Genomic DNA, 24,602 nt, shown 5'->3' with positions numbered 1-24,602 from the left:
TTTTGCCATATAACTCTACATGAGGAGTAGCAGTACTCAGCTGTCACTTGAGGTGGGGAATTGCATCAGTTATTATTCTCTCAGCAAGCATTTTAGTTCCTAGTTATTTTCCCTACTGTCAGCAGCTTTTTGTGACCTTTGGAACTGCAGACCAGAGATTGTGAACCATTTGTGTAAACCCAGGTTAAAGGGAATTCAAATACACACAAGATCTTTATAAAAATAACAAGAAACTTACATGCACATTAACTACTGAGGCCTCTTGGTCCTTCACAAGATATAATTTGTACTTGAAATGGCTTAGGAGAATTCCTGGAGAGCAAGTGTCAGTGCCACAACCAGGTGTGGCTTTGACAGCTCCAGGTTTTGCACAGATGAGCACATTTGTCAGAGACCACTATTAGTGGAATTAAATTAGGCTAATGTGCTCTTTTGAGCATAATTGAAATAATACTAATGTTTTTATTGATTTGCCGCTGGAGTAGGTGAATGTTGTGATGTCCTTGCTGCTGTGAGTACAATTTGCAGTTGTTCCACTTTACTGTCTTGTAACTCCCCAATATTATGGCACAGGTAGGCCTATTTTTAACCGTGTTAATTTGAACTAATTGCTGTTTTTTTTTATAATTTAGAGGAAGAGCAAGAAATGTGTTGATGGACACCTCTTCCCCATAACTTTACCTGCAAATTGAAGGTCATCTAATGCAGAGGAGTTCTAAAGAACATTGAACATTTTCATCGGACCCCAGTTCTGGGGCATATTGTTTCATTGATCTTAAAGATCTTTCTTCAGTGTAAATGGTAAATACATAGTTTGTTATGAATTTTCTTTTGTATCAATAAATATTAAGTAGTGCAAATCAGTTTTGATTTCTTTGTTTTTAAATAATTTGAGAATCAGTTTTCTAGCATTCCATGTGGTTTTGAAAATGCAGATAATTGCATGAGTTTGACTTGTAAATTTTTGTGAATAAATATGTGTGTTATCTTGAGTGGCTTCAAGGATGTAATGAACTGAAATGTTTCACTGTTTCTTTGGAGTTGCTGAAACATTCAAAAGGAGTTTGAAAGTAAAATAGTTTTCAAAGTTTTCAAAGGATAGAGTCATAGAATCATTAAGGTTGGAAAAGACCTTTAGGACCATTCAGTTCAACCATTAACCCAGCCCTGCCAAGTCCATCACTAGACCATGTCCCTGAGTACCATGTCTTTTAAATACTTCCAGGGACAGTGCTACCATATCCCTGGGCAGCCTGTTTCAGTGCCTGACCACCCTTTCAGTGAAGAGACTTTTCCTAATACCCAGTGTACACTTCCACTGGTGTAACTTGAGGTCATTTGCTCTTATCCTGTTACTTGGGAGAAGAGACCAAGCCTCACCAGGCTACAGCCTCCTTCCAGGTGGTTGGAGAGAGAGAAGGTCACCTCTGAGCACTTGGCCTTGTTGAACCTCAGATAGCGATGGAGGTGAGATTCGATAAACAGCTGACAATGGCTTTGGTTGCAGTTTGAATCCTTGATGTTCCTGCCAAACTTACACAGAAACATCTGGTTGGAATGGTGCAGAATTATTTTGGTTTTCAAGTAAATCATAATCAGAGCTACATTCTGCTGTAGCATGTGATCATTCAGGGCTCTTTATATTTGGTATATGATGACTTATGCTCTCCTCCACATTTTATACAAAATTTTCAAGGTGTTTCCATTTAGCCGGAGATGGTGCTCCCTGAGAGCAAATCTTGCCTAGTCATCAGAGTGAAATAAAATAAAAACACCTCCCATCCCTTCAAGGGAAGTACGGTCCATTAGTTTTTCATTTGCCAGGAGCATCAGTTTTTAATGTTTTTCCCTTTCCCTTTATCTCCTGGGAATATCAATCTGCATAGATGTATTATTAATTCCACAGCAACGAGCTCACTTTCTCAAAAATATTTACAGTGGGTAGTAAAAGTAGGTCTCCCCAGGAATTATTTAATGTCCAAATTGAACTCAAGTGCCCTATGTATAGTGCTGGGTGGCTTTTGTGGTTGGTAGTGGTGGTTGGTTGTCTTTTCCTAAAGCATCTTTGCCTCATCTGAAGTCAGATTGTGACAAGGTGAGTATTATAGGATTGTTCAGCATTTAAAACTCAGGAGTCTGAATGAGTATTAAAAATAATTCTGGAACCAAAACAATTTTTGGAGGTGGAAGGGTGAGGAAAAATCCTCTTGAATAGCGGCATACTATGCTATGAATGATAGTGTATTGTTGGATAAGCATTGCAGAGAAAGGGAGCAAGAGAGGTTTCCCACTCTTGGAAAGTTCTGGAAGCTCTGTTCGTTCATTCATTCATTCATTCTGGAAGCATTCATTCCTGTCAGCCATTCCCCAGGAGCAATGGTGAGCATTTTGCTGGCAGAAGCCTTGCTGGAGAGCAGTATTTCCACCTGCAGTTCTCGTGATTCTTGAAGCCCTGTCTCATTTTCACTAAGTATTTACCATTCACTGAGGCAGCAGAGAACCTGGCTCTACAGCTCAGCCTCCTGTGGCCTCTTCTGTGCCCCTGGGTAAGTGCACATCCATGCACAGTGCTTGTGTCCCTGGGTTGGGAAGGGGAGGGTGGTGCTGGTGTGGGCTGAGCGCAGTGTAGGTCACTGTGGGATCCCTCCAGGGCAGGACTGGATCTGGAGTCTCTCTTTCCTCACCCCAACTCGCTCGGACTGAGCTCTTTTGCTTGTGGTCTGACATGAGGAATGAGGAATGGTTACTGCTTATGTTCTTTGCAGTGTTTAGGAGATGCTTTCACTCAGAACAGTCTCACAGTCTCTTGTTAATTGGCTCAAACCAATGCATCAAACAGAAACAGCAATAACCACATAGATCATGTGCTGTATTTTGATAGTCAAGAAGATTGTCTTTTTCTTTTACCTGCTCTAACCTGGAAGAATCAGAACATTTGCCCTTGTTATGCCAGTTAGACTCAGTCATAATTTCATAGAAAGAGGGCAGTTCCAGTAAAACCTGCACAGTGACCCAGTATAAACTTTTTGGAAGCAAGGAGCTTTTTTGTCTGTTATATGGATGTATCATTTGGAGTTTGTCTGTCCCTGGAAGGTCACAGTTTGAGGAGCTATAAGAAGTGATAAACAGATGAGGTGCACAGTTAAGGGGGCAGATGAGGCTTAATGTTTTTTTTTTTTTTTTTGCATGTAAAAGAATTCAACTTAAATCCTTTTATCTTAGGGGATAGAAAGCAAAGTGAGGCTCTTAAAAATTACCCCAAGTAGTCCATGTTTCCCCACTGTACAGCAGGAGGAGGTAGGATATCCTGTGGCTCACACCAAGCAAAGGTGCTGGAGTTTATACACTAGCCCAATTTTGGGCATGGCACCTGCCACAAGCCACAGTCACTGCCTGGGGATTGCCAGGCCAGTTCTGAGCTCGTGTGTTTACTTGTGCTGTGACACGTGGTGGGCACAAAGGCACATGCTTGTACTTGGGGCTTGGGAGCAGCCATGGAAGCTTCTTGTTGTTGAGTGGTGGTGGAAGAGATTATTAGAAGTCACATTTATTGCATGTCTTTGACAGCTCAATGGTGATTTTACCATCTGAATCTCTTGTGGATTTTCAGTATCTTGAGTTAAACCAGTTTCTCTCATGTAGGAAGCCACTTGGTCACGCTGGTATGTGGTCTGCTGGTGCACATCTGTGAGTGCTTTCTCATGGGATTCAGCTGTTACTAAAAAAAGGTTTTCATTCCTCTGCAGATAAGCAGGTTTAACTTGTCTGTTAAGGATAGTGTGATTTTTTTATTTTATTTTTTCTTCTTTTCTGTTTTCAGCTGAGTGCTATCCATATGCATGCGTAACTGAAAGACGATATATCAAACCAGTGCCAAATGTTTTGTGGCCTAAGGAATTAAGATGAAAGTGAGTGAGGTGCAGACAGCTCTCCTGGCTGCCTCTCTTCACACTGAGGAGAGCCTTCCTGTGCTACAATAGCCTTGCTTTGCTTCAGGTGCTGACCCAGCCTGGTGAAGCTCTGCCACACACCAGTCCTGCTGCCATTGTGTCTGCTTTCTACTGCTCTGAGATCCCAGTCTGTGCAGGAGACACAGAGAAGCCCATTTCCAGCTCAGGCTAATTGTATTTAATCCTTTTTTTCTTTTTTCCTTGTGAAGGAAGTAAATAGAACTAATCTGTGGGATTTACAAATGGGAGTTCAGCCAGCCCTGATGAGGATTCATGGTCTTGAAGTCCTGTGCTTGATTATTTTACATTTATGTCATTAAAATCAGGCTGCTTTAGGTTACTCTGCTAAATGTTGCAGAAAAAAAGGTACTTGAACTAGCATTGAGCCAAGGATACTTAAACAAAAGGTAGCCTGGTAGCTTCCCTGCTGCTGGTTGCATTTCTTCTGCACAGGCACACAAGGTAGTGGGTGCAAACACTTCTGAAATCACAAAAAGTATTGAGTTGGTGGCTTTTGGATGTTGGTCTTTTGCCTTCTCTCCCTGAAAGGAATGCAGCCAATTTGACCAAAACAAATCAGTCAGAAGATTGCATGGGCTTTCAAAAACAACTTTTCTTTTTCAGATTTTTTATGTAGCTCACATCACCTTGCTCTGAATGAGAGAATGCTGTGCTATTTTGGCATGAGGTTTGTTTGCACCTTTTTTGGCAGTTTAGCCTCCAAACAAACTTCTAATAGCAACTCCCTGTAACCTTGGCAAGCACAGAAACTGCTAATATGAATGCAGGAGCAAGTGGACACAAAACTCAGTCAAAATACACTCAAAGTAAGATTTGAAGAATTTTTTTCTCATGTTTGAGAATGCCTGTTGCTCTTTCCCTTGTTCCTGTGTGTCGTGGTTCCCAAGGACCAAGCGTCCGCAGAGGATGGAAGGCACATCCTGGGAGCTGGTGGCAGGACCGTGCCTCTGCTGAAGGCCAGCCAGGCAGCCCATTCCATGTGGAGGGCGGAGGTTCCATCTGCCTTCCACCATCTCCAGACTGCTGGGACAGATGCTGTTTCCCAGGGAGCAAATCTTGCTGCGTTGCCCTGGGCTCCAGAAGGCAGGCATTGGAGGAGGCAGGAAGCCAAGCCAAGCTTACGGAGTTGTTGGAGGGATGCAGAGAGATGTACTCAGCCAGAGGAGGATGGCACCAGCACCCTTGCCCTGCTCAGGAGGATCTGCTCATTGCTGGTGTGCACAGTTCTGCTGGGGGCACTGTTTGCTTTTTCAGCTGGCTCTGATTTTGAGGGTTCTGCTCTGCCCAGAAGGATATCTTGCTGCTGTCTCTTATTCAGTAGCTCTGCACTAAGCCTCCATTCACTCACCTTCTCAGAGGTTTATTCCTGTGATCCTGCATAGTGCTTTTTTTGATTATAGTTTGTATTTTTAATGAGTTGAGGAGAAGTGTCATCTTGTTTATATCCATGGAAACTGGAGCCATGGGTTTTGAGTCATGAAATTTATACCTAGGCAGGACTGCTGTTGCACTCACTGCCTGCTGCATACAGACATAGGTTTTCATTTTGAGAGCTTGTGTTTACAGAAGACAGCAACTGAAATCCTGGTTTAGATTGTTCTTTACAGCCAGACTACTGTGGTCTGAATACTGCAAGAGTTAACTTCCAGTGGAGCACATACAATGGTATCAAGTTTGTAGCCCAAATGTAACAAACTTACTGCCTCTGCAGGTGAAATTTTATTTCTTTTGTGGCACACAAGATAGGGGCTCACTAGAATGGGAACATATGTAGGGAAAACCCAATATTTAACTCAATCTTTTGCCTGAATGACAGCAAAAATGGGACTCTGTACATACCTGATACAGAATAGTCATCCTTTTTCATCACATGCCTTGCATTCCTTCACCAGGTATGTATTCAAGCTCTGTGAGGGCAGTGGTGCATTTGTGTTCTGTAAATGAAGTTTTGTCGTCACAAGACATAGCTTCTGTTTTCCACTAGAGGCCAATGAAGCGCAGGACAAGGCTGCTGCAAGGCTTTCATGGAAAACCCCATCTTTTTTTCCCTTCCAGACCTGTTGCTGAACAGTGGTATCTCCATCTTGATGATTATTTTTTTCTTTTAGAAATAGTTCTCCCTCTAATGAAATGGAATTCAGTTGCTGTCTTCCTCCCAGCATTTTGTTCCCAAAACCTTCAGAAAGTACAAGAATTGGCATCTTGATTTGCTGATAGGTATTCCTTCCACGTTTTCAATTCCTAGCTGTTAACTATGTAGCAGCCTCCATGGAATAAAGGGCGCACTGAAAAGGCAATGGAAACAGTGAATAATGCCAGTGCTTGGGACTTTTAAGGGTTTCAGGAAATGGTACATCTGGAGCTACTGCATTTTACTGGGGAGCTTCCTCCATTTTTTGCTTACAAGTGACCGAGGCAATGACATCCCATTCCAGCTGAGGCACAGGGTCTTGGCCCTACTCTGACATCATTCTGCCTGAGTGCCTTGGCCTCCTGACTTCTCAGCTCATATCTCAGTCCTAAGTAATAACATTGGTCTTTTACAAAGTTTTTAAGATGTCCAGAACAGCAAAAGTCCTCAAATGTGATGCTGGTGGTGCCAGCTCTGTGTCAGAGACAGAAGAAGCCATCTGGGATAATGTTTCTTTGCCTGGGAACTACCCCACATTTTCTGTCTCAAGTAAGTGAAGAATAATGCTGCCTAATGTGTTGGTTAAAGCCCAAAATGTTTACAGTAAGACAAAGGCACTGCTTGGGCCATTAGCTTGGAGGATGGTTTAGGATTTTGTTGCTGCCTGGCAGGGGTGCCTTGTGGGTGGCACATATGTGTGAGCCCCTCTGGATGCCACACAGCTGGTCCTGCTGAGAGCACTGTGCTTTGGCTGCTGATCCTAAACCTGTGAGATTTTTCTGGAAGCTGTAGGAAACCTGACTTTAGAGGAAACTGGGCTTCTCCTTTGGAAGGTAATACTGCTATGAATAGGCTGCTATGATAGGAAGCAAACCTAAGGTGGGTTGCAGCTCCCAGGGTTGCCTGAGCTAGCTCTAATCACATGGTGGCATGGCTTAATGTAGCCCTTTGAGCTGGGGCACACCCATGGGCCCCCCAAGGTTTATCAGCATCTGCAAGCTCCTGACCCAACCTATGAGCCAGAAGGGCTCTGCTGCAGCTTTTCTGTGGTTAGAGAGGGGAGGTCAAGCCCAGGCAAATGCTGCATGAGACAGGCTGTAACCCTTGAGGAGTCTCCTCTTTGCTGCCTGTAAAGGATTTCCTAATGTGGCAGGATGGGCTGCTTTGAAGTTTATACCACAGAACATGGTAGCTGGCTCTTCCAGAATAAATGGTGTTTGCAGTATTGCACTGTTTGCTAGGCAGGGGCCTCTGGAAACCGCCTCTGAGTTGCCAGTGGCTTCAGTGAATATTGAACACCTTCCTGTCAACTGCAGAAAGCTGATTTATTACTATTATTTACTCCTCATTAGCACTGATGTAACACAGCAGGGAATCGAGAGCAGCAGCAGCTTCCTGGCCGTTATCTGATGCTGCTGATGGCCATGTGTGTGCTGTGCCATGGTGTTATGTTTGTGCAGGACCTGAGATCAGGGTGGGTAGCAGCTGGCAAAAATAGGGTAGAAAAGGGAATCTAGCTAAGCTTTATTTATCCCCTGGTGCAAGCAGTGTCAGAAACATTCAAATGGTGTAATACATAAATTGAAAAATAAGTAGGAAGTGAGACTGACATATCAGCTTTCAGTCTAAAAGAGTCTACAGCTATATTTGCAAAATGAGCAGTTTTGTGTATTACTGGTCACACATGCTGTTTCATTTTCCTTGTTCTCCTGCTGTGCATCTTCCCTTTCTCTCATAGGTGGATGTCAAATAATGGGTCACTGGGAATCAATGTTAAATGCTCAGTACCTGTTTTAGAATAGAATCATTAAGTTTGAAAAAGATCTCCAAGACTATTGATGATCATAGACCTAGCAAACAGCACCCCTGTCCAAGCCATGACTAGCCACGAGAATGCTGTGGGAAGCAATGTCCAAGGTTTTACTTGAAGTCCAGGCAGACAACATCCAAAGCTTTTCTCTCATCCACTAGTCGGGTGGCCTGGTCACAAAAGGAGATCATGCTGGTCAAGCAGGACCTGCCTCTTGTAACCCTGTGCTGGCTGGGCCAGATCCCCTGGTTGTCCTGTCTGTGCTGTGTGATGGCGCTCAAGACCATGTCTGTAAACTTCCCCAGCACTGAGATCAGGCTGACAGACCTGTGGGTGTCTTATTTGTTCACCTTCTCTCAGCTGGGGCCTCCCTGATTAACCAGGACAGCAGATAAATGATGGGAAGTGGCTTGGTGAGCCACTTGGTGTTCAGATGTACAAGATTAGGACCTTATGATTCAAGGTGCTATGCAAACAAAAGCTCCAGAATCTCTATTCTACAGTGTTTATATTCTAACTGACAAGGGGAAAATAATTGTAAGCGTAATTTTCCTGATGTTTCTACTCTCCTTGAGACAGTGGAGCCACCCTTATAAACCAAGTTAATATTAATAATTCTTCATTTTCTGAAGAATGGTGTTACAGGGTGACTGCCTTGCTGTTACTGAAGCACTGTAAAGCAGGTGTGTAGAAAAAAACATGAGCTCCTAATTTCTTGGTGGAGTTTTCAAGCACATCTCTCTGCTGAGGTTTGCCACATCAGAAATGTTCAAATGAGAAAAGGGGCTTGGAGCATTTTCCTAGCTTTAACTGCAAGGTGCTATTTCCCTTGGCAGGTGACAATAACTCCTGCCCTGCTGTTTCACCCTCATGTAAAATGGGTGATTTGGAAACTTGCACTTCAGCAGCAGTGGAGAAAGAGCCTTGGGTTTGACAGATGCTGAGCAGAAGCAGTGACTCTTGCATCATATGTGATGCACAAATGGGGGGATACTTTTAATGCTTCTTAGAGGAATGTTCAGCCCTATTTTCTTGATGCAGGTGTTAATTCTAGAGGTTGATTTTGTCCAGGGAATAAGTTCCTGCTGCTCCTTACAGCACAGGCTGACTTTGGGTGGAGCTGGCAGCCCTGCAGCCGTGCTCAGGCTATGGCACATGGAGGTGGCAGTTCTGTGTTTGGCCAAGGCAGAGATGCTGGCATCGACCCTCAGCTGCCATTCAACTCAAGCCAACAACTGCATCAGGGTGCACTTCAAGCTGCTCTGACTGGGAAAAGTACTATTAGATCAGTGCATGTTGTATTTTATACTAAGCCTTTCATGCCATCCCCAATATCACAAGTCAGCGGGATGCTTGCGAATGAGCAGCAATGTTTGATCTGGGCCTGTAATTTTGTTAACCATTTCCCCTTATTTTAATTTACATTTGGGTGATTCTGTGAGAAACTATAGCGGAATTTAATAACACTAATATTAAAAAACCAATATCAGGTCTGCATATTTCAATCTGATTAGTAGTTTTTCTCTTGATTAAATTATGCATTTTTAATGCAAGCCCTTCATTTGTCTGCAATAACATGGCACTGTAACTCTCTGTGTAAAGTGAGCACAATTCAGTGCCCTTTTTGCTCCTGCTGGTCCTGGATGCAAATTTCCTTGTTTCTCAGTAATCTTTTCTCTGTATCCATCATAGCGCTTGCCATTGCTTGCCTAGAATAAAAGGTCATTGTAAATCCTGATTACTCTTGAAAGTTGCTCACACATTTATTTCCTAGGCTTGATATATTTCATCCTCTTGTACTTCAGAAATAGATTTAATCAAACATGAGAATTTGTCTGGGAGAAATAGTTCATGATTCTTTTTTCTTTGTGTGGCTTTTTTTTCCCCTCCCCATATAAAATGGTTTCCCCAGCTCCTCGAATTTAAACTGTTTTTCTTTTAGTTTGGAGAGCTGACGCAGAATAGTTATTCTTTGTCAGAATATTTCCTTTTTGTTTTTATTTTTTGCAAGGGATACAGAATTCACTCTGCACCTCACTGTAACATTTCAGTGATTCTCCAAAGTCACCAAAAGTGTAGTTAAAATGGTAACAAGAGAGCTCAGGATCGCATCGCAGTCAATAGCAATAGGAGTGTTGGATTCAGTGACACCAGGACATCGTGCTGCTGGGGTTATTTGGTAAGTACATCTTGTTCCTGATGCCCTCAAGGTTTATTTGGTATATATTTTTTTGTGTATTTTTTTGTGTGAGGTTGATTGCAAGTTCTGCCTTTTCCATGTAAAGAAATGAAGGTGGTACCCAGTTCACCTCTTTGTGGCTATCTCATCAAAACCTTAGATTGATCTGGAGAGCTGTGAAAAAGGGATGGCTGGGGCCTCAGAACCAACCTGACCTGCTTTTATCTTAACTTTTAAACAGTCTTAAAATTTTCTTCTTAAATTTTGCTGCCTGCTAGGAGGCAACAGTCATGTTTGCTACTACTCTCATGTATTTTTCACTGCCCTGTGTCTGCACAAGAGTAAGCCAGCATGATGAGCATTAGCTGCTATTTTTGTTTTAAAAAACTTATAAGATAATGCTATTCTCACAATGTAGTCTGACAATAATTTTCCAAACACTAGGCAAAGTGCTGGGCTGTGAACTTAAACTCACAGAGAAAAAAAAAAAAGAAAAGAAAAATATGTTATACCAGAAGATTCACAGCCAGCTTTAGTGTTATAATAATTTGATATCCTTTTTACCACGGATCTGTGATTTGTTTGCTTTTCCAAGCAGGACTGTTTCCCCACCTCTTTTCCCTTATATTCTGTCATATTCATGTTTATCAGTTACACACAGAAATAAAACTGCTTTATGGAATATCCTCATTAATGTGCTTTAAACACTGTTGACTTTAAAACGATCCACTCCAGAGCTCCAAAGGCATTTTTGAGATTAAAAGTATCATTCCCCTTTTAGCACAAACAATATGAAGGCACCAGGTAGAAGACAGAGATAGGGGAAAACCATTTCCAAAGCTGAAAGGGATTCAGGAGATTTAGCTGCAGCCTATCCGGCTTAAAATAAAGTTACAGCCCTCTCCTTTGCTGTGGCTCACGTCTCTGACAGCAAACGTCATTAAAGCCGTAGGGAGAGGCATCGCTGCTTCTTCTGAATTGCTGAAGCTCAACGATCAAGAAAATAATGCCAACTAATGCATCCCCTCTGGGGCCCAGTCCTTTAGTGGATTTTTGGTTTTTTTATTTTTTTTTCCCTCAATTTCGGCAGGGAATACTGTGAAGGGGAAACTGTGCATCAGGAGGAGATGTCTCTGGGTACTGGATATAGATCTTGTCAAAATTTAGACCTTGCTCTGGCCCTGAGGATTCAGGTAATTTTCTGAAGGCACTAGATGCCATTTAAACTTTCAGATGTTTTAAATCAACTTCCAACGTGTACCAGCATGATCTCCTACCTCATTTACCTGCAATGAGCCTTAAACTTAATTCTGCACATGGATATGCCTGAACTACCTTTGCTTTCATGTTCAGTTTCACTCTTACTAAAAAAACAAAAAGGCAAATTATTCCCTTCATTGTCAGACCACATTTGGGGACTTCCATACTCAGCCCAGCTTTACTGCATAGAAGTCTCCCTTCTTCTTGTGTTTGTGGAAGAACTTGGCTCGTGGTCCTTTCTGCAAGCCAGAGCTCCAGGCTCCCAAAACTCACCTCTGCTTCTCTACAGTTGGAATTCAGGTGCCTACCAAAGCCATTCTCTCAGTCTCCACCTCAGCTGGGCAGGGAAGAAGAAATATATCAAAAACCTGATGAGTTGAGATGAGGACAGTCAGAAATCCACTCAGCAATTACCATCACAAGCAGAACAGATGTAACTTGCAGAAAAATTTAACATTACAAATCAAATCAGAGTAGGATAATGAAAATAAACACTAAATTTGAAAAACCTTTCCCCTTCTTTCATCCTTCCTGGGCTTAACTTTACTCCCAAATTTTCTACCTCCAACCATGCGGAGGGATGGAACTGTGGTCAGTTCATCATGTTCTCTCTGCTGCTCCTTCCTTTTCATGGGGAGGAGTCCTCTCGCCTTCCCCAGCTCCAGAATGGGGTCCCTCCTACAGGAGAGAGTCTTTCATGATCTTTTGGCAGCATGAGTCTTTCCCATGGGCTGGAGCTCTTCACAACCTGCTCCAGTGCAGGTCCCTTCCATGGGGTGCAGTCCCTCAGACACAGACTGTTGCAGTATGCGTGCCCTGTGGGCTGACAAGTCCTGCTACAAAACCTGCTCCAACACAGGCTCCTCTCTCCACAGGATGACAGGTCCTGCCAGGAGGCTGCTCCAGCGTGCGCTTCTGCAGGGTCAAAGACTCCTTTGTGCATCCACCTGCTTAGGCATGGAGGCATGGAGCTCTTCTTGGGATCACTTCTCACCCATGTGCCTCCCAAGGGCTTCAGGGACACAACTGCCTCACCATGGGCTGCAGGGAAATTTCAGCTCTGATGCCCGGGACACTCCCTACCCCTCTTTCTGCACTGACCTGGCCTTTTGCAGGGGTGTTCTCACATGTTTTTGCTCCACTCTCTGGTTGCAGTTGGTCTTGAGGTAACTTTTCCCCCTTAAATCTGTCATCCCTGAGGTACTACTGTCACCACTGATGGGTTAAACCTTGTTCAGCAGTGGCTTTGTCTTGGAGCCGGCTGGGACAGACTCTGTTGGACATGGGGGAAGCTTCTGACAGCTCCTCACAGAAGCCACCCTTGTAGCACACCCTCCTGCTGTAGCCTGCCCAACCTGGCCATGCAAACCCAACACATGCAATAATATTGCACTTTTAAGGGTTCCCTGCACAGCTGCTTCTGATTTTACCCCTGAGCCCACATAGCTGAGCTGCAGAACCATTCCTGTGAATCAAAGCTGCCCATCCCCATGGCTGCCCCTGCTCCTGGTGCCTGCCATGCCTGCTCAGAGCAACAAGGCAGCTGTCAGTGGCAGCCAGGCTTTGGGGATTACCCACACACATTTTGCTCCTGTAGAGCCTCTATTAAGGATGCCATTCCACGGTACATATTTCAGTCAGTGTCTCGGCACCACGGTTGCCTGCGTGGAAGAAGCCGAGGAGCTATTACTGTGAAATTGCCTGCAGCTCTTGAGCCAGGAGGCAGCAACTGGTTAATGGTTCCTTAGGCAGCCCTGGCAGATGTGTCAGGTAACTGCGCACCTCGCGGGAGAGCAGCGCGCGAAGGTCCCTCCTCCGAGTGTCCCCTCCTGTAATTGTTCCAGAGCATCGCTTCTGTTGTGTCAGCAGCAACAGATGGACCAAGCACTATTTTGCAGGACTAACCACAAAGGAGGAAGACTGCAATTATGTGTCTGATGATTCCCCAGGGTAGGCACGGTTTGAAGAGAGTTTGAAAGAGGTGGGGTTATGATGAGTGTGGCCATGGAAGATGAAAGAGTGGATAAAATTACCTTTCACCTTGTCTAGTGCTACTGTTTTATGTGACACTGCTTCCAGTCTTGCCTACAATGGCAATTCAAAAAGGGCAGCTGCAAAATGAAGCATCCATTTGGCATTCAACTCATCAAGTTGTTCACTGCATGGTACATGTTGAGTGAGCAGATAAAGAAGGGTGCAAGGCCACATTACTTTGATACCAACAAAACAGCCTCCTCTTCCTTAGGCTTGTAAAGAGCTCTGGAGAGTTCCCAGTCAGAGCTGAGTGCCTGGACTTTTACAGATCTAGGTTTAGGTGGAAACCTCCTGTAATTGTCTTTTAAATCCTACTCTAGAAAGAGAGAAATATTTTTAAGACAGTCTAGCCTTTCTAACCCTGTATTAAAATAATTTTGTTGCCAAAGCCCTATTTACCAATTATCTATTTAATTTATATGTTTATATTAAATGTATAATCATATTATACATAAGCTGATTTATTCAAGGAGACAACTGAAAAAGATTAAACACTTCTGTGTTGGTCATATCCACATTGCAACAGCAAAACTCATGCCAGAATCCTATAGGAGAGGTAAGCAGTCCCTGTGCTGCCATCAATAATGCCAAACCTCATTTGTTAGGGAGACATTGTGATGGCTGTGCACTGAGCAAGTCACATATCAGCTGGCTCCAAGAAAATCTTCCCAAAAAAACCCAAATGAGCCTGCCTTCCTTCCTTCCTTCCTTCCTTCCTTCCTTCCTTCCTTCCTTCCTTCCGACACTTCCTTCCGACACTTCCTTCCGACACTTCCTTCCGACACTTCCTTCCGACACTTCCTTCCGACACTTCCTTCCGACACTTCCTTCCGACACTTCCTTCCGACACTTCCTTCCGACACTTCCTTCCTTCCTTCCGACACTTCCTTCCGACACTTCCTTCCGACACTTCCTTCCTTCCTTCCTTCCTTCCTTCCTTCCTTCCTTCCTTCCTTCCTTCCTTCCTTCCTTCCGACACTTCCTTCCGACACTTCCTTCCTTCCGACACTTCCTTCCTTCCTTCCTTCCTTCCGACACTTCCTTCCTTCCGACACTTCCTTCCTTCCTTCCTTCCTTCCTTCCTTCCTTCCTTCCTTCCTTCCTTCCTTCCTTCCTTCCTTCCTTCCTTCCTTCCTTCCTTCCTTCCTTCCTTCCGACACTTCCTTCCGACACTTCCTTCCGACACTTCCTTCCGACACTTCCTTCCGACACTTCCTTCCGACACTTCCTTCCTTCCTTCCGACACTTCCTTCCGACACTTCCTTCCTTCCTTCCTTCCGACACTTCCTTCCTTCCTTCCGACACTTCCTTCCTTCCTTCCTTCCGACACTTCCTTCCTTCCTTCCGACACTTCCTTCCTTCCGACACTTCCTTCCTTCCTTCCTTCCGACACTTCCTTCCGACACTTCCTTCCTTCCTTCCGACACTTCCTTCCGACACTTCCTTCCTTCCTTCCTTCCGACACTTCCTTCCTTCCTTCCTTCCTTCCTTCCTTCCTTCCTTCCTTCCTTCCTTCCTTCCTTCCTTCCTTCCTTCCTTCCTTCCTTCCTTCCTTCCTTCCTTCCTTCCTTCCTTCCTTCCTTCCTTCCTTCCTTCCTTCCTTCCTTCCTTCCGACACTTCCTTCCGACACTTCCTTCCGACACTTCCTTCCGACACTTCCTTCCGACACTTCCTTCCGACACTTCCTCCCTCCCCTACTTCATTCCTCCCCCAAAATTTGATGTTTACCAGGAATGATTTTGTCACCACTTCAAAGCAAGGGAAAAGATTTTATACTTAAAAAATAATATCAACTGCTTATATTTGATTTTGTCTTACAGTAATGGTGGAAATAAAGCTGTTATGATCTCTGTGACAGTCACTACTGCTAATGCCTATCATAAAAGCCAGTAAAGAGGCAGATATGTTGATTTATCATGCATTGCTGTTCCCATATATCTACTTTCTAATAAAATCTGTGGAATTATTGCTTACACTGAGCTTCATGTGCCCAAATTTGTATAGCTAACTTCTCCTGGAAGATTTCAAAGCTTTATTTATGGAAGGCTTTTATCTAGCTGTAAGAAAAGCACTTGCAATGGGAGCATGCCTACCCTCGAGACTCAAACCCGTTAAGCGTACAGATTTATGTCACCCAAATTCCCCAGTGGAAAACATGCTCTTTATCTGAGCTCTTGACTAAAACCGGCTCCAACACATGTTTGCTGGCACTGAGGATGCTGGTAACCAGGGATTTTTGAGTGAGCCCCAGCTAAGTCATCCAGCAGCATCTCTTCAGGCAGGACCACATGTATCACCTAAGATCAAGCCTTCCCTCTAAAGCCCCTAAGGGTTATTTCACAGCTGTGGTTTTTTCCTCCCAGAAGAATTGCTTTATTGCCTGCTTCTTAATCTTATCACAGAAGGATTATTTTTGGATTTTAGAAATTAAATTGTTTGTTTTAGAATTTGCTACCTGCACACAACATGTGCTGAGAACAGCAATGTATTATTTTGAGCCAAAGTATCTTAAAATGGTCTTTGGGACAAGATGTCTCCCTATCTTTTCTCTACAGTTTTTGCAAATTATGATTAATTTTGTCAGATTTAAGAACCAAAGAAATATACCAAATGCCAAGCTTTATCTCCACAAGGTTATGAGATGAAAAAGGTTGATGTCTTGGAGAAAAACGCCTCTTTAAGAGTAGAGATAAATGCGGTGAGGAGCCAATTCTGGTTTTCAGCAGCAGTTTGGAGCTGTGTCCATCCTACCTGCCCCCCTGAGCCCTTGGATTCATGCTGAGAGTATATATCCCCCTACTCCCAAGTGGCATACTGTCAGAGGTCTGACTTGGATCATGGGGAAGGATCAGCACACAGTGCTGAGCTAAAATTACTTGTTTTTGGACAAACATCCCAAACCAGACCCAGCTCTGGAAATTCCTCTGCACTTGTGTTTTTCCAGGTTTGGACACCATATCCTGTCCATGTTTTTGCAAAATCTCAGCAAGCAATCATACAATGTGTAACGCCTTGGGCACAGCACTGGAAGGGATGTGCAAAGGACAACATTCTCAGTACATGGCATTACTTGAGGGACAGGTTTGTGTAGCATCCAGCTACATAGTTATCCTCAAAATAGTTATCTTCAAAAGCTAACTGCTGGTCTGTCTTACCCTGAAGCCAAATTGCATCCTCCTAAACCTTTCCTTTTATTTTGTGGATCTGTTAGTGAAGTGGGAGGTAGCCCACTTCATAGCTTAAAAAAAAACAGATGAAAAAAATTGTTTGGTTGGGAACTCTTAAAAAACCCAGGAATGTCCCCATTTCCCATCCTACTTTAGACTGAAAATTTCAAACTAATTTTCTTCTCAACATTGAAGCCCTCTGCCTCTTTCTTCCTAGTAAATATTTCTTCATTTTCAAGGTTATTCCAACTTTCTTTTTAAAGACATGGAGATGATCTCCAGCACTAATAAGAGGTTAGCAGAGCAATCAATGAGAAGAGAAGGCTTGATCCTTTAGGCAAATTGGGTCTGAGCCAGTTAAATATTTATATGGGAAGAAAGCAAAACTCTCCTCACCCTATGTGTCACCTGTGCTGGAGTGAGGGCTGTTTGCTATAAGAATGCAGTTTGGGCTGATGCTCTATTTCCAAGTCTGTCCTGGAAGCAATTTTGCGTGAAAGAAAGGACAATTTTTTTCATCTAGTATATGGAAACATGGTAAAATAGGCAAGCAAAAAAGAAATGCCCCAGTTTTTAATTCTGCGAGCAGTTGCTTTCAGCAATATGAAAAGCCTGTCCTCAAACATTGAGTGAGAAGTTTCATTTTGAATCAAACAAATTGTTTTGGTTAATCTGAAGTGTGTCATATGGTACTGCTCACATTTTGTATACCATGGGTCCTTAATAACATGGAATAATTTGGAGGATTATTCTACAAATGGAATAGATTTTTAAAAATATTTGCTACCATATGTGGCTTCCCTTGCATGAGAAGCATGCAAATAAGGAAATACATTCTGAAGAGCTTTATACAATTTTCACCCATCATTGTTCTCCTTGAATAGAACAATTCTTCACTATATAACCCTAAGCATCAAAATATTCAAGCAAGTAAGTAGTTCTGATAAAGTTGGGGCACTTGGACACTTAGCTTGTGGTTGAGGATGGGGATGAGAGACCACAGGTGTTCACCAAGGCATTTGTCAAAGCCTGTGTAAGTACAATGAGCCAGGGACTATGAGTCTGTGGTCTGCACCATTTCTTCTCTGTGCCGCAGAGTGCTGGGATCCATAGCATGAATACTTTTGCATTGGTACTTGGTGAATGGATGCCCCATGGGTCTGTTTATAGGACCGTTCTGCTTTCATATTTTGTGCTGTCACTGAATTTGCTGGTATGTTGGCTCAGACCAAAGCACTTCTTTTCTGATCTTCTGTATTGCCTTCCCTGTGCAGTCAACAGCTAAGCAGCTGTAGCTGTGTCAGCATTAAGCCCAGCAGATTTACACTCCAAATATTGGCATGGTGATGTTTTTGCAGCTGCCCCTGGAGACTATGGATTCCTTAGAGATGCCTGGAAGAAAAAAAAACTGAGATGAAGGGGAGTTGGAGAAAAAATGCCTTCAAGAAATATCCCTGGAAGTACTCCGTGGGAAGCAGTGTGGGTGTCCTGGGGTGCTGGTGAGAGATTGATGGGGCAAGGTAATTTTATTTGCCCATCCTTGGACTTTGCAAGGCAGAGCTGCCGCTGAATTGCAGATGGGTAGTGCTTCCCATGCTGGAGCTGAGGGAGGCCGTTTCCATTGGGTCTAATGGGGCTACAGAAAAACCTTCTGATGCCTTGCCTGAGATGGTGTTTAATTTAAAGGAAAAAGTCTTTCTGGTCAGAATGACTGCATCCCTCCCCTTGGGCCACATTCAGCCATGGTATCAGATGCTGCCTAAGAGGTGCGGATGTAAAAGCCATCTGTAGTCACAGACATGTGACCCAGTGGTTAAGTAATGGAGGAACATGCCAACACAGCCAGCTGCTCCCTGGATGTGCATCCAGAAAAGGTTTGATTCCAGTTTTGAATTGCCTTGCTGGTGCTAAGTGGAGCTATTGCATTACCAGCAATTAAGGCACTTTTCCCCAGGCTGCTCGGCCCCAGCCCATCACAAGGGGCGGGCTCACATGGCGGGTGGGCTGACCTGCCGCAGAGGATGAGGATAATGGGAAGGTTTCCTTATCCCACTGAAAAATGAACCTTTTTGGAACACTTTGCAGAAGTGTCTCTGCACCCTGGGGGGCTGCACCCTCTGCAGGAAGCTTTATATGGAGTGTGGGAAGATTCATGGAATGCTTTAATTGGAAAGGGACCTTTACAGGTCAACTTCTCTGCAATGAGCAGGGACATCTTCAGCTAGATCAGGTTGCTCAAAACCCCATCCAGCCTGACCCAGCCATGGGGCACCTATGACCTGTCTGGGCAACCTGTCCAGTGTTTAACTGTCCTCATAGTAAAATATTTCTTCCTCGTATCTGGTCTGAATCCACCCTCCTTCAGTTTAAAGTAATTCTCCCTTGTCCTATCACAACAGGCCCTGCTAAAATCTTGCCATCCCAGGCTGGCTCATTGCTCAGCTTCAGTTACAGACAGACTCTCTCCAGCGAGCTCATAGCATCTGCAGCACTCATTGCAATAATTTTTATTCTGCTCTTTTTAAGGCATGCTCTTTTCTCTAGGAGAAGATAGTTGTAATAATGGCTTCCCAGACTTACATGTAATGAACATGGTATTTCATACATGCCTTAGAGAGTTAAAAAAAGGGCTGGTTTGAATAACCTGTATGTAAGCAGTTTTTAATAAGGCATATTCATGTGCTGAAGTGAATCATTCTGGTCCATTGAGTAAATATGTATTAAAGTAATTTTCAAAATACTTTCCTGCAGCCAATGAGCTGGAAAGGGTCAGTCCAACCATGCACAATTTTTCAATGCATACATTTATTTATGGAATAAAAGGAGGAACACAAAATTCTTTGTTTACCTGCCTGGCCAAATGCATCTTTAGTTTATTTAGCACAGCTATAATGTTTGGAAGGAGAGTCAGGAATGCTTTTTCCTGGTGTTGGGATTGCTCAGTGAAGGGGTCCAGATTCACCACATGAAGACAAGAACTGTGACCAGATCTCTCTCTCTCAGCAACAGCTCCCATTGCTTTTGGCATGAATTCCCAGGATACAGGAGGCTTTGAAGCAAGCCCAGGGGAAATGGGTGAGGTGCTCTTGGTTTGAGGTTGTTATTAGGATTGTGTTTTAGCAGAAATCCATGGACTGGCCTTGATTTTTCCAATATGCAGAGCAGGACTGGAGCGCCTGGAATCTTTCTGGCAATTTTGCGCAGTATGATGTTGTTTCAGCATCATGGTTAGTCTTTGGTCATTTAAATTCCAAAGAGATAATGCTTTAGGAACCTGAATTTGTTTTTTGATGAGGATAAAACATGGGTAGTACCCCTATTTTTGAATAGGTGTGCAGCAGGGAAGTTGGAGTCAGTAGCAGAAGTGTGATTAACCTTGGATTCATTCACATGTTTTCAGATCGATTTTCATTTCACAAGAGTAAATCATAAGACATCTGGGACAGTTTGATATAAACATGCAGGCAGCAATTAGTCCTAGCCTAGGGGCAAGAGGGCAGAGAGGGAGTTCTTGCCAAGGTCTGAACATTTGTGGATTACTTTATGTTTATTGTACATGTGTGGACTTAACACCTGGAAATGGAGGCAGAACAGCAGAAATGCCCATTTTCCACTTGAAGCTCCTAAACAACAGAAGCAGTTAGTCATTTGCCTCCTCTGGAGAAAAAGAGCATTTAACAAATATACACCAAGCAGGAATATGCATGTGTGCCACATTCCATCATTAATGTATCTCCAGCCAGTGTACTTTATAAATATGCACAGATGGCTCGTGTTGCTGGTTAAGATTTACAAATTAGGTGGTTCATATTTTTAAACAAACCCTCAAGTGCTAAATCAAGAAAATGTCATGACTCTTTAACAATGGGGGAAAAAAAGTCTAGTTCAAAGGCACAGCTGTGGGACATCATGGGAGTAGAATAAAACAGAAGGTCTTTCCCTTCAGGAGCTGGATATCATGTATTTAAACCATTATTTTTGTGCTTACAAAGAGAAGTCTGAGTCTGGTGTCACCTTATGGACCTTCTGCCCCCTTAGATGACCAGAGGGCCTGGGAGCCATGGGTTGCTTTGCATCTCTTGTCACCCCTGAGTGCTGGTGGGTGTGTTACAAGAGCAGCCAGCAGCTCCAAGAGACTAAGGGAGTGTGATGCTGCTGTAGCACAGCAAAGAGAGATGCTCTGTCCCAAAGAATCTGCTCCCTGGGAGTAGTTATATCCAGGTTTGTGTGTGTGTGTGTGTGTGTGTGTGTGTGTGTGTATGTATATAAAAATATAAACAATATAAACAATATACCCACCAGCACATTTGGGTGATGACAGATGGTGTTAATGGTGATAATAATTATGCATAATTTTCTTTTATCTGTATTTTTACTCACTATTGCAGTGAAATGGACATCAAACTATTCCTGTCTGTGCCTTCCTTCATACAAACAGCTGGGGGGAACCCTTCATTTTAGTTATTATTGAAAAGAAAATACTAGTGAATTAGGTTAAGAGAAAAAAAACCCAAACAGCCAGACACTAATTGAAGCAGCACTTTAAAGTTGCTAGAATTCTCTGTGTTATGTATTTGAATATTTTTAATTGTTTGGTCTGTGTTAACCTCCTTCTGATCAGTGTGTGAGGTTCCCTGAACTCTGTAAGATGCAGAGCTGGGAAATAGCTGGCTCCTTGTGCCAATATGGGGGAGCGACCAGTTTCTGTTTTTAGTGTGATTATATGTCCTCAAAGAAGGTAAGGCTGAACAACAGTCTTTTAAAAGAGGTGTAAAGTTAAGAGGGTAAGGTCTGTATCAAGCATCTATGAAGATGCTTCTGGAATAACACTTTGAATTTTCCATGATTGCCCTTCACAATGAAAGATGTAAGATCTTCCCAGAAGGTCTGCCCATACCCTTTGACAAAGAAATAACCAGAAAGTGATTTGATCAAAGACTGAATGTAGCCATGTTTTCTTTAGCTAAAGAGCTCTTCAGTCGAGTACACAAGGGTGCATTGAGATCTGAAGGCTGAAAGCTGAGGGCTACAAAACAAAAGGCAGATTTTACCAACGAGGAAATTAACTCTGGTGGCAGCTCACTGAGATGTGGTGTGTGTCCTTTTGCCTTAAGTCTTCATAGCAAAGCTCTGTGCTCTCTGAGACATGTGGTAAAACCTCAGACTAAAAGTTTCCAGTCCAGCTGCAGGCATAGCTGGGTAAGAAATTCCCTGTTCACTGTTTGTAGATTTCAGACTCTTAAAAATCTTCCTGGCTGGGTTTTAGTTTGGTGCGTGTGTGAGGAAAAAATACAAAATCTCGTTTCAATCTAACACTGGGAAATAGTTTCAGAAGACCTTTGCAATCAAGTTTTTTTTAGTAGTTCATTCCTGTTGGTTTCTCGTCATGATTTGAACTATGCTGAGCTGAGAGAGGTCCAGGAAAGCTGAACTATGCTGAACTTGACAAGACTTCCTCTCTCTGGATTCACTCCCCCTTGCACTTCTTAATTTGATAGCAGATACCCTGTTAAACAGCTGATGGATAGTCAGAAAATTCTTATTTTATTCACTTGCCCAAATTAATACCCTTTTTTTCATAATGCTCATCAGACATATTTCACATCCAAAGTGAACTTCATTTTTGATAGTGATGGTGCTGAACAACTCATTTTCATGGCACTTAGGCTTGCTTAGTCATCAGGAATAATCTTCTAATTGTTTTCCATCTCTCAAAAATGATAATTTAATGATGATTGATTTAAAAAAGTCACAGCTGCAGGAAATACCCCTCAGCTCAGGCATGGGGCTTCTCTACCGGCTGCAGAAGGATCACCTTATGCCCTTCTTCTTCTTGCTCTCCTCACGGGGCTGTCAGGGCTGTTTATCCCATTTCCCCTCACTCCCTCCTCAGGTGCCTTTTTGCCCTTTCCCGAGTGCATTTCCCCCGAGGCGCTGCCAGGGCGCTGTGCCGTGCTCGGGTGCGGGCGGTCAGAGCTCACAGGGAGCTCCCCTTCTCAGGCCGGCACCGGCATGGACACAGAGCCGCAGGCACGGGAGATGTGAGGGCGGTGCTGACACGCTGCTTTTCCACCGGGTGTTGGCTAAAAATGTCCTCCAGCTGAGCTTCTCCCTCAGGCCTTGTTCCAGGGGTCCCGGGGCCCAGGTGCGGCTGTTGTGCCCAGGCTCACCCGAGGGGCTGCCAGCCTTCACAGGAGGAAACAACTCGCCGATCTCTCTTGACAAATGTGGTCTTAAGACTGTGAATGATAGTTGATTTTTAATTTTTTTTTTTCCTTGAAAAGGCTGAATTATTGCTTGGTTTATTTTTAAGTAAACTCTTCTTCATGTGGTCAAGCTGGTGACTTGAGAAAAAGCAAGAGGAAAATGTGTGCAGCACCCAGTGCCCGAGCACAGCCCAGGGTTTGCTCCGGGCCTGCAGTGCTGAGGGGAGCTCTCCCATCCCTTCGGTGCTTTTTTCTCATTTTCTGACTGCAATTCAGACATCTCCTTCAAACAGGACCACTAAAAGGTATGTGCAGTTGGGTTTAATTTCATTTTTATTTCTCTGATGTCTGGTGTGGCTCTTTTAGCAGCTTGGCATTTCTTTATCTTAATCTTTTCAGTTTGCTAGCGAGGAGAGGAAGAAATGTACAAATAGTGGAAAAAGACACATTGTGGCAGCAGAAGTTTCTCCTGCGATAGCAAGAGCAGCATTACACCCCATTCCTATTGGCAAAAGTCTTTTGTTCACCTCTGGACACTCTTGTCCAGGATTAACTTATGTTTTTCCTTTCTCTGGGCGTTTCTTTTGCCCCTGTTCCTGTAAGACCTAGAAGAAGTTTTTGTTTTTTTTTTAGTCAAAGACAAGTGATTCTACCCTACTAAATTATATGCTGGGTTAGAGGCTTTCAATAATGCACAGAAGAATTAAAACAGAGATGCTGCTGTGAATGGCAAAGGGAAAGGGAGCTGCCTTGAGGGCACATTCAATAGGCTATGGGAGATGGGGCACTCTTGGAGACCTCAGAATACACATCCAAAAAAGCCCCAAGTGAATAATCTTGCCCTGTCTCCCTTTTTCCACCAAGAAAGCTGCAGCCACGGGAACAAATACTCAAAAGAAATGCAGTGGGTGACTTTGTAATTTTCTGATCCATCTTGTGAGGGGCCCAGGAGTTGAGTTTTGCCACGAACAGAGGATTTCAGCTGAACAAAAGCAAATGCAGAGAAAATTGGGCAATTGAAACCACATTAACCTTTGCAAGGTTACGTTCACCCCATCTTCTGCCACCTGGTGCCATGGTCTGGGTATGGGGAGCAGCTATATGTGATCCACCCAGCCCTTGTGTGCCCAGTGTTTATCATGGTCAATGCATGTGTGTTGAGATCCTTCTCCACATCTCCATGTGTATCTGGTTTTTATAGCTACCACATAACTTGATTTCCCACAGGAATTCCTCATCTCTGGTCTGTCTATGCATCTCCATTCCACAGTGAGCTTTTGTACTGTGGCTTTACACTAAACTAAGTTTTTTCTCTGTGTCTGTTGCTTTCAGCCTGATGAGGCTACATGAAAGTCGTCCATTTAAAATCACGGTTCATAGTTTTTTTGGTCTTTGATTGAGATTTTCTGCATTGAGACTCCGTAGAAGTTCATTTTCAGGCAAAATTTGCATTGAAATCAATGAAGAAAACCAGGGCAGTTATTAAGGTGCCTGAGAACAAAGTCAGCTTTAAACACTGAGCTCTGCCAGTGTTGTCTCTCGCAGTGCACTGAGATGCACTCACTGCTAATTGCATAATAAATCAGGGCAAATTGCGAGGTGCTGTGGTGCTCCAGAGTGGCCTTTGCAAACCTGCAGCCTCTGCTCACCAAGCAGCCCTTGCCCCGTGTGAACTCACTGTCCTGCTGCTCCTGGAAGCACCAGCTACAATTAGTTATAAGCAGATAGGAAAAAGTGTGTGCTGGTGGATTGATGAACCAGGGACCCCTGGGGTTTAAAAGGATTAATCCTCTTAATTTCAATAGCAGTGAAGCTTTTTAATTGCTGAGATGGTCTTCCAAAC

General features: G+C 43.6%; 1 protein-coding gene across 2 annotated transcripts in view; it reads left to right on the top strand.

Annotated features, from left to right (window-relative positions):
* The window catches only part of CENPC (centromere protein C), a 28,187-nt gene extending 27,324 nt beyond the window's left edge, over positions 1 to 863 (top strand). For both annotated transcript variants that reach the window (XM_059470382.1, XM_059470381.1), the window contains one exon: positions 633 to 863. In XM_059470382.1, the coding sequence (XP_059326365.1) occupies positions 633 to 675 (43 nt within the window). In that variant the 3' untranslated portion in view covers positions 676 to 863. The remainder of the gene's footprint in view (positions 1 to 632) is intronic.
* The last annotated feature ends 23,739 nt before the right edge of the window (positions 864 to 24,602 follow it).

The sequence above is a fragment of the Ammospiza nelsoni genome, chromosome 4 (assembly GCF_027579445.1).
Source record: "Ammospiza nelsoni isolate bAmmNel1 chromosome 4, bAmmNel1.pri, whole genome shotgun sequence".
In the NCBI taxonomy this organism is placed as follows: Eukaryota; Metazoa; Chordata; class Aves; order Passeriformes; family Passerellidae; genus Ammospiza; species Ammospiza nelsoni.
This window is presented reverse-complemented; position numbering and strand designations above follow the sequence as displayed.